The sequence below is a fragment of the Diplotaxodon limnothrissa genome, linkage group LG1 (genome assembly GCF_057381915.1).
Source record: "Diplotaxodon limnothrissa isolate DT_005_m linkage group LG1, D_limnothrissa_male_GT1.1, whole genome shotgun sequence".
NCBI lineage: Eukaryota > Metazoa > Chordata > Actinopteri > Cichliformes > Cichlidae > Diplotaxodon > Diplotaxodon limnothrissa.
The window spans coordinates 34,179,884-34,190,929 of NC_140596.1; the positions used below are offsets into that span (position 1 = coordinate 34,179,884).

General features: G+C 34.7%; 1 protein-coding gene across 1 annotated transcript; it reads left to right on the top strand.

The window, feature by feature from the left end:
• The first annotated feature begins 8,798 nt into the window (after positions 1–8,798).
• Positions 8,799–10,389, top strand: LOC146640085 (guanylyl cyclase-activating protein 2-like). The gene is made up of 4 exons (XM_085357662.1): positions 8,799–9,005; positions 9,099–9,248; positions 10,032–10,140; positions 10,262–10,389. The coding sequence occupies exons 1-4, from the start codon at positions 8,799–8,801 to the stop codon at positions 10,387–10,389; spliced, it is 594 nt and encodes a 197-aa protein (XP_085213788.1).
• Positions 10,390–11,046: the final 657 nt, after the last annotated feature.

Here is an 11,046-nt window from a genome sequence, read left to right on the forward strand (position 1 = left end):
CTAAACCAGAGTATTTGTGCTGAAACATAGTATTTCTGCCAAATGATAGTATTTCTGTCAAATTATAGTATTTGTGCTAAAACATAGTATTAATTTAAAATTACAATATTCATAGTTCATCACAGTGTCTCTGGTAAATCACAATATTTCTGCTAAGTTCTGCTATGCTATTGTATTTCTGCCAAGTATTATGTTTCCTCTAAGATATTGCAGTTCTGCTAAGTTATTACATTTTAGCAAACTTCTTTTGCTTCTGCAAAGTTTTTACAATTTCTGCAACTTTTCAGCTTTTTCAGCTAGTTTTTGCAGACAGCTTCAGCTTAAAGCATCCACACTGCATTTTCGCAGGAAATGCAAATTTTTCTAGTTATTATTATTATTATTCTAGTTGCTTCCGTACACTTTTTGGCACTTAACTACTTCCACAATTTTCAGCCGATTTTCACCGTTCAAATTTTAAACTATTCTGCTATTTCTGCTAATTTACGCTACGATTTTTGCTATTTTTAACTATTATACTTTTTAAAATATTAAGCTTTTTTCCTTTAATTTGTCCCATTGAAATGAATGGGAAACTTCTGCAATTCTGCTAAAATTTGCTTGTTTTTGAAACTTAACTACTTCCTCATATTTTCACCTAGAACAACCATTCAAACTTTAAAATGTTCACAAATTATTGGGCTATTCAGGTATGATTCAGCTTTTTCAAATGTTTTACTGTTTTACTTTTATGCCTCTTAAAGTTTTGAGTTGCACAATTGTGATTTTTCACAAAATACATGCGTTGTTATGGTTGCTATGCTCTTGGCTTCCAGTGTGCCACTGAAGGTTTTGCAATTTTCACTTCATGTCCGAACAACTTCTTGCTACTTGCTCAATTTTCACTCAACTTCCACAAATTATACATCAAAACGTAGGTATTTTTGCTGGCTTTCAGAAAATGTCACTATCATTGTTGTGGGATTTATAGAATTTTTGCAAATCTCCTCAGACCAACACAAGGTCTCAAAACTCTCCATATAAAGTCAATGGAGAGCTTGTTCAAAATCATCGCTGGATTTCTGTAATGAGAGGCATATTCGAATCGTCATATCTCCTTAACGAAGCGACTTTAAGACATGAGGCTTGTCCCCGAATATCTTCAGACACCCCTGACGCTCACAATTCAAGAATTTCTTTCTCACCTATTACCGTTCTGAAATGAGTTGGACTTGTTTGAGGGTAGGAAATTCGTCCTTCGCTCAGATTTCTTCAGATTTAAAACTCTGGAAATGAACCACTTTTTTCTCTCGTCATAATTTTTTTTTGGATTTCCACAGAGACCTTAAAATTTCCATGACTGTTCACCAAAGCCTGCTGTCTCTTACGGTGAAAGAATGATATCGATACTCCAAATAGATTTCGAGTTACAAAGCGTTGTTTGAGGGCAAGTCAAGGCAGTTTTTGCTTCGCTCTACTCAGTTATGGTGCATTAGAAGTCAAATATCTTTAATAATTCATATTTTAATGATAAATTGTAAACACTGGAAGATTCCCCCATCTCTTCTGAACAAAACGGTGTAAGAATGACCGCTCTAGCCCCTACGGTTTGGGAATTATGGTCATTTGTTTGAGGGGAGTCCTCACTATGAGAAATAGGCTGCAATAATCCTGTGCCTCTCTGTGCTGCGTGTGTAAAAAGAGGCACATGTTTTGGCGGGAAAAAGTACACAGGCTCTCTGATTGGTGGATTCAAATTCAGCAGCTCCCAGGCTGACCTAGAAACTTACTTCTCTCTCCCTGTGCATTTTTTTGCTGATTTTTTCATTTAACAAGTATATTTGAGGGACCCTCAGCATGTTCAGCATTTTTTCAGCTGTCCATTTTGCTTTTCCAATTTTTCTGTTTAACTGATTACTATTGTGCTAAATCATACTATTTCTGCTATTTTATAAGATTTGTGCCTAATATAGTATTTCTGCTAAATTACAGTATTTCTGCTTTTTATACTATTTGTGCTAAAACATAGTATTTCTACTAAATGTAGTATTTATGCTTAATCATACTATTTCTGCTTTTTATGGGATTTGTGCCTAATATAGTATTTCTGCTTTTTATAGGATTTTTGCTCAAACATAATATTTCTACTAAATGTAGTGTTTATGCTTAATCATCCTATTTCTGCTTTTTATAGGATTTGTGCTAAAACATAGTATTTCTACTAAATGTAGTATTTATGCTTAATCATAGTATTTCTATATATTTCTATATATTTCTGCCAGGTCCCCAGGCAGCCAATCCTCTGTGAGGACTTAGACATTCAAATTTTCAAATCAGGGCCTGCACGGTTTCCCAGCCAATCATATATGTGTCCTGAGGCATTCAAATTTGCATATTGGGGCCTTCATGGCTTCTAAGCCAGCCAATCATATCTGAGGGCTGAGGAATTCAAATCCACAAATCAGGGCCTGCACAGCTTCCCAGCCAGCCAATCATGTATGTGGGCTCCAGGTATTCAAATTTGCATATTGGGGAATTCGTGGCTTCTAAGTCAACAAGTCATCCATGTCATATATCTCTAAAAATTCATATTTTAATGATAAATTGTCAACACTTGAAGATTCCCCCATCTCTTCTGAACAAAACGGTGTAAGAATGACCGCTCTAGCCCCTATGGTTAGGAAATTATGGTCATTTGTTTGAGGGGAATCCTCACTATGTGAAATAAACTGAAAGAAGCAGGTCTATGTCTCTGTGCTGCGTGTGTAAAAAGATGCACCTGTTTTGGCGGGAAAACGTAAACAGCCTCTCTGATTGGTGGATTCAAATTCAGCAGCTCCCAGGCTGACCTAGAAACTTAGTCCTCTCTCCCTGTGTGTGTGTGTGTGTGTGTGTGTGTGTGTGTGTGTGTGTTTAGTGGGAGAGAGAGGACCCTGCCCTTATTTGGCAGCATGTCATTGTAGGATTTAAATTGAACATAGTTAGACTGGTTGACTGGATTAGAGCCTGTGTTTGTGTGTCCCTCTGTGCATTTGTGTTTCAATAAGTTATTACTATTCTGCTAAATCATAGTATTTCTGGTACTTTTCGGTACTTGTGCTAAATACAGTATTTCTGCTAAATCATACTATTTCTGCTTTTCATAGGATTTATGCCTAATATAGTATTTCTGCTAAATTATAGTATTTCTGCTTTTTATAGGATTTGTGCCTAACATAGTATTTCTGCTAAATTATAGTATTTCTGCTTTTTATAGGATTTGTGCCTAACATAGTATTTCTGCTAAATTATAGTATTTCTGCTTTTTATACTATTTGTTCTAAATTATAGTATTTCTGCTTTTTATAGGATTTGTGCTTAATATAGTATTTCTGCTAAATTATAGTTTTTCTTCTTTTTATAGTATTTGTGCTAAAACATAGTATTTCTACTAAATGTAGTATTTATGCTTAATAATAGTATTTCTATATATTTCTGCCAGGTCCCCAGGCAGCCAATCCTCTGTGAGGACTGAGACATTCAAATTTTCAAATCAGGGCCTGCACAGTTTCCCAGCCAATCAAATAAGTGTCCTGAGGCATTCAAATTTGCATATTGGGGCCTTCGTGGCTTCTAAGCCAGCCAATCATATCTGAGGGCTGAGGAATTCAAATCCACAAATCAGGGCCTGCACGGCTTCCCAGCCAGCCAATCACATATGTGGTCTCAGGCATTCAAATTTGCATATTGGGGAATTCGTGGCTTCTAAGTCAACAAGTCATCCATGTCATATATCTCTAAAAATTCATATTTTAATATTAAATTGTCAACACTTGAAGATTCCCCCATCTCTTCTGAACAAAACGGTGTAAGAATGACCGTTCTAGCCCCTACGGTTAGGAAATTATGGTCATTTGTTTGAGGGGAGTCGTCACTATGAGAAATAGACTGCAAAAATCCTGTGTCTCTCTGTGCTGCTGCGTGTGTAAACAGATGCACCTGTTTTGGTGGGGAAAAGTGCACAGCCTCTCTGATTGGTGGATTCAAATTCACCAGCTCCCAGGCTGACCTAGAAACTTACTTCTCGCTCCCTGTGTGTGTGTATGTGTGTGTGTGTGTGTGTGTGTGTTTGTGTGTTTGTGTGTGTGTGTGACAGAGAGAGAGAGAGAGAGAGAGAGAAAGCCTTTTAATGGGATGATCCCATTGTAAGATTCAAATTCAATATATTTAGACTGGTTGACTGAATTGGATCTTGTGTGTGTGTCTCTCTGTGCATGTGTGTTTCCTCATGTGTACATATTTGTAATTGTGTGGCAGTCATAAATTTTTTTGCTGATTTTTGTCATTTAACAAGTATATTTGAGGGAACCTCAGCATGTTCAGCATTTTTTCAGCTGTCCATTTTGCTTTTCCAATTTTTCTGTTTAACTTATTACTATTGTGCTAAATCACACTATTTCTGCTATTTTATAAGATTTGTGCTTAATATACTATTTCTGCTTTTATAGGATTTGTGCTTAATATAGTATTTCTGCTTTTTATAAGATTTGTGCTTAATATAGTATTTCTACTAAATGTAGTATTTATGCTTAATCATACCATTTCTGCTTTTTATAGGATTTGTGCTTAATATAGTATTTCTGCTAAATTATAGTATTTCTGCCAAATTATAATATTTGTGCTAAAACATAGTCTTAATTTAAAATTACAATATTCATAGTTCATCACAGTGTCTCTGGTAAATCACAATATTTCTGCTCTGTTGTACTATTTTTCTAAATCATAGTGTTTCTGTAATGTTTAAGTATTTTTGGCTAAATATATTCTTTCTGTTATCTTATACTATTTCTCCTAAATTCTTGTATTTTTGAGAAGTTATCATGTTTCTGGTAAGTTACAATATTTCTGCTAAATTCTGCTATGCTATTGTATTTCTGCCAAGTATTATGTTTCCTCTAAGATATTGCAGTTCTGCTAAGTTATTCCATTTTAGCAAACTTCTTTTGCTTCTGCAAAGTTTTTACAATTTCTGCAACTTTTCAGCTTTTTCAGCTACTTTTTGCATACAGCTTCAGCTTTAAGCATCCACACTGCATTTTCGCAGGAAATGCAAATTTTTCTAGTTTTAATTAGGATTTTGATTACTTTTATTTCTTAATCTATCTACACAAAAAAATAAAACAATTAAAGAAGAACACAGCCAATGTAATAAATAAATACAATAAATAAATAGAAATTTAAAAATTGCATTCCCCGTGTAACAATAGCATGTACTGAAATCCACTTTCTGAGTCACTGCCAGAGTCTGTCCCTGTTGCACGTTGGGGAAGTATGCTAATCTCAGTGCAAAAAGGGATTTGCAGATAAAGTCTAACACAACAACATAATCAGATCAACAAAAGAAGAAGCCACTGACCTCTTAAAGATTCAAGCCAGCGATGAAGCAGTGATGATCTGAATTTAAAACATATTTATGGAAAGGCAGCAGCATGTTAAATATGGAGAAAGTTGTATGGATGGTTGTCTTCCTTCTCCTACAACCTTCCCTTTTGATGCATTCCAAATGAGCATTAAAACAACTAAAATACAATAACCTTTTGCTGCAACTTTGAGAACTGCTATGGTTAACAGACAGAAATACATAACACAAAAATACATATCATGACGATTGATACATGCAGTTACACATAGCAAGTGAACATATTTTTCTTTTGGACCTGTGTGATAATCTAGAGTAACCTCTAATCAGATCTCAGGGATTTAAGTGTGGATCACACTGTTAAACTGCCAGCTAACAAGTGAGACATCAGCAAAAAGGGAATTCCAAGTTACATCAGTGATCTTGGGCAGATGATGCTTTTAATACCACCTCATTGTGATTGAAAACACGATTAAACACTGCTTATCAATGCCACTTTTCCTGCAATACAAATGAAAAGCAACTGGACTTGTGTCTGCTTGTATATGCTGGAAAGGATTCAAGATACAATACAAAAATATTTTTATTTTTCTGAAAAGCTTTTTAATCAAAATTCACATTTTTATTATTTCAAGAAGAAGAAGAAGAAGAAGAAATGATTCAGGGTACACCGTAAAAAAAAAAAATCCTATAAAAACAGTAGTATTCCGGCAGCTGGGGCGCCAAAATAATACCAGAAAATAACTTTCACATGAAAATACGGTTATTTTCAGAAATGACAATACAGTTTGTTGCCCTAATTTTACATGGGATTTTGCCTTTTTCAAGTGCTTTTAAACATTAAATTAGGAACATTTTAACGTGATTAAACAATGAAATTACCTGTAAACAAGGTCAATGAATGCGGCAATATGAATAATAATACTTAAATGTACAGAAATATACAGTTAACAGTTGGTTTAAATAATAATGGATTGCATTCATATAGCGCTTTTTGAGACCCTCAAAGCGCTTTATAATTCCACTTTATAATTCCCCTCTGGCCATCACCAGTAGGTGGTAGGTGAAGTGTCTTGCCCAAGGACACAACGACCGAGAGTCTTGAGCCACGATCGCCCTAAATAGCAATAATTATTATTATTATTTGATGTAAAAAAGTTTATAAGAATCATGTTATATACTTTTCCATAGCATTACATTTGAATTTAACAGTTCAATCTTTCAAATAACGGACAAATATTTGTGAAATTATGATACATTTGTGAATGTATTTTAACAATCTAAATATGCATATGTACAGACAAATACATTTAAAAAACAAGAAAAATATGTTTTATTAGATTTACAGTGATTTTACCTTTAATTCACATTTGAAATGTAAAATCACAGTCTATTTATGTAAATTTAATGATATTCTAAAAGAACAGTACAAAACTGTAAAATACACAGTAAACTATTTTTATTACAATTTTTTTATAGTGTACACTTTAAAAAACTCCAGAAAGTCAATAGTTGCTGCTCATGCTTTGCAGTTAAAAACTGACTGACAGTGTGTAATATCATCTAACAGGGCCCTAAAATGACAATTTAAGTGAGAAGTCACTTCACGCTGAGGTTTCAGACATACTTCTCAGTAGCTATAGTCAAAGAAAATATACAAAATGTTTGTGAAAGGATCAGGACCCACACCAGCGTTTGAGTGTCAGTCGTAGCACTTTTAATTTGAAACAGCACTATCCACTGGTTCTGCACCTTATGTTCAACTGGGAAACAGGTTTTCCCACACAACACACTCCTCCTTCCCGACTCCAAATACTAAAAAGGGGCAGAGTTCATTAGTTCATCCATCTCACCTGTCCCCTACGACCTCTCAGGACCATCCCATGAGCTTATCATACCACCCCTCCATTGCAGTAGAGCCAGAGACCACAACCCTGTCACAATATTTTACAATCTTAGAAGTACTAAAAACAGAGAAAGAAAAAACTCAAAATAAAAGGAGAATTACTTAAAAACATATAATAAGACAGAGAATAAGAGATACAGAATATTACAAATAATCCCTAGCAACTATGTAAGTAGTTCTTGCTTTGTATTGCTTATGTTTTAATAGAATTATTAAGCATCAAACAAATAATTTTAAGCTATTCTTAAAATGATGCAACATACTAATGGCAAACTTGGACACATTTAGGGATGTTTTCACTCTATAGGATTTGGCTCTCTAGCCTGTGGTGCTAATGCAATCTATAAGATGACCTAAAGCGTCTTAGTTGCTTAGCTTCTTTTTTCTAAATAGAAAAGAAGCACTGGTTAAGGATTGCCACGTGAACATGACCCAGTCAGCAGTTACATGAACACGTAAGTCAGCTTTAGAGTCAGCCGAAGCTATATGTCTGTATAGGAGCTTTAGAACAAACCTTTGGTGATTCCTCTCGCATGAAAAGTGCAATCGTGAACTGCAGCTGAGACTGCTGCTGGAAATGATTTGGCTATTTGGTTAATAATTGAAACAGTAAAAAGGAAAATAATATATCTTGAAGGATCTCCTTTGGGTCGTTGTTTTGCTATTGTCTGCAAATTAATGTGACAAAACCTAAACTGCTCAGCAAATCTGCAAAAGAATTTATGTAACAAAGCAGCACATCTATCTATTTCTTTATAGTTTGAAAAAGACTACAGAGATAAATAAGTGTAAATTTGAAGTTATTCATTTCAAAATCACTCAACAACGACATTTGAAAGGTTGAAAATTGGTTGTTTTTCGGAAAACAATTTGAGCCCGGAGTCCAAAAATAAGGGCAGGAGCACCAGCAATGTTGGTCATGATTTTTAACAACACACTGTGTTTGGGAAGTACAGATGACCAAAGTTCAAGCTTCAAACTTCCCATTGTGGCTAATATTGCATTTCAGCTTGTTGCATTGTTTTTGCCTCATTGAACCAAATTGTGCAAGCTTTTGACTTTCTTTTTTCATTTCTTTATTTATAAATTAATACATTTGAAAAAAAGACAAGATGTGTCCTTTGTCCCTTGCTATTTAACTCCCATCTATTGCTATTACACTAATATTCGCTAATTTATTTTTGTTCTTTTTACAGACACCAGTGTACTGTATGCCAATCTGAATGCACACACCTTTGATGTTAATGTTGGAATATCACTGGTGTTGCTCTTCTGAGTTTGGCCTAGGCCCACAATTAGCTACAAACCTAATTAACTCAGCAAGAGGAAACCCTAGCAACGTATTACCACAGTAATCCCAAGGCCACTAATCACCTGCCCCATAAAGAAAGTAGAGCTCTGTGATTCTAGCGGGTTATAAAAAAAACACCTAAGAGTGTCAGACGTCCATTTTAAATCTGTCCAACTCGTCGTGGAAGCTGTACAGAAAGGTTTCAGGACTATGGACTGAATTACATGACAGACATGGGGCAGACGCAGCAAACAGAGAGCACTGAGCAGATAGACATTAAAATCATCCAGGATATGTACAAAAAGTTTATTTTGGAATGCCCGAGTGGATTACTTTTTCTGCATGAGTTTAAGCGTTTCTTTGGTGTGGAAGCTACAGGAGAAGCTTCTGATTATGCAGAGAACATGTTTCGAGCGTTTGATAAAAATGGGGTGAGAGAATGAAACCTGCTACAGCCTGGCTTACAGTCATATCATGAAATGTGATAAAGTAACCAAAATGTTCTCATCTAACCTCTCTTTTAGGACAATACAATTGATTTCCTTGAGTTTGTGGCAGCACTAAATCTTGTTTTCCGGGGAGACCTGGAGCATAAACTGCGCTGGTCATTCAAGGTGTACGACAAAGATGGAAATGGATACGTGGATAGGAATGAGCTACGGTCAATAATCAATGTAAGTCCTAAATGTGAACCAAAGGAAAAATATTTTCTTTTTATAAAATAGAAATTTTATGTTCAGAATGATGCATCTCAGTGTATTTATTTTTTACATTTTGTCTATGATAGCGTTTACATATACTTAACAAGCTGTGGTCTTTGATATGTACTTCCCTAGCAAAGTTCCTAATATTTGCTTTTACTGTCAAGTGCTTTAGAGAGTATGCAAATGCTTTAAAAGCACTGTATCCTTGGGATTTCACTGTATTTCCTAACAGAGTAAGTGCTGAGAATATAAGTACAAAAAAAGACAACAAACCTTTTTTTTAACCAAACGTGACTCTACCAAATATACATTTCAAATTACTTATGGTAGTCTGTAACTCTAAATACGTGATAATTAAACTGTGTTATATGTTTAGCCTGATAAATCTCATATACTGTATTTTTGTATTTCAGAAGCTAAGGACAATGGAAAGAGAGAAAAAGAAAATTTTTAAGATATTTTTTTTAAGAATGAATTTTAACTATTGGACATTTCTATTTCTGATGAAGAATGTAATGGCTTCTGGTGATGCTGTTATTTATGTGATGCCCATAATATTTCCAGTTAATAAATGAATTTCTTTGTCTCTTATTCTGCTCATTTCCAAATCTTCAGTTCAATATTGTATTGATTTCTGCTATCATTATTATTATTGCCTTAATTATTGTTTTATTTACATAACGATGTGTACTAAAATTCCTAAGACCTAACTATATATTTTCTTATTTTATAAAAATCATTGCTTTTATCCAGAGCATCTATCGGGTTAAGAAAATCTCCAAGGACAACACAAGTGATTCCTGTCTTACTGTCGATGAGGTTGTTGATCGAATATTAGCAGCTGTTGATACTGATGGGGATGGTGAGCATTTTTTAATAATGATAATTAATTTGCAGTGAATGCAAATGTAGATAGGACAAGAGTGGAAATGGTGAAAAGGTGAGAAAATGAGTCGGGTTTTGCTGTTTTTTGTGTTTTACAGGTACTGTGAGCATGGAAGAATTCATTAGAGGTGCACAGCAGGACCCCTGGCTGCTTAATATTTTAAAGCTGGACATGAACCCTGCCAGATGGGTGATGGACCAAAGGAGAAAGAGTGCACATTTCTGAACTATCCAAGCAGCTTTTCCCAGAGAGAACAATCTTGACTATTATCAAGGGACCTTGTTTATGAAATGGAATTAGATTCGCTTTTGGTCTTACTGTAAGGTAGAAAATATCTTTTCTCTAAGCAATCTCTATACTTGACATATAAGAGCTCTCCTGGATGGTTATGGGATTGCAGAATGGGATCTAGAGTCATAGTTCTGTATTTCTGCCCCACCTACTTTAATGCAGAGGTACCAAAAACCTCAAAGCTGCATGTTTAGCTCTGTTTGTCCACCTTTTTTCTATACCATGTGGCCTAACTTTAACTCCCTCAGCCATCATCTTCCCTCAACTTCATTGGTGCTGTCATTATAATATGCTCTTTTTGTTCTTCATACACTGTATACATTATTTGAAATGATTTGAAACAGCTTTAATAACTCATACATACACACACACACATATAGAGAGAGAGAGATAGCGAGCGAGAGAGACAAGTACAGCCTTCTTTTTATAAAGTTTATGCTGTAAATAATGATGTAATTATTGAATCATTTGAAAAAATATATATATATTTTTTTGATAACTACATGATTATTGTGCATATCAATGAAAGTGTAGTACAGAAATATTTTTTTTCTTTAAGAAAAACAAAAACATAAGATAAATAAGTCATGC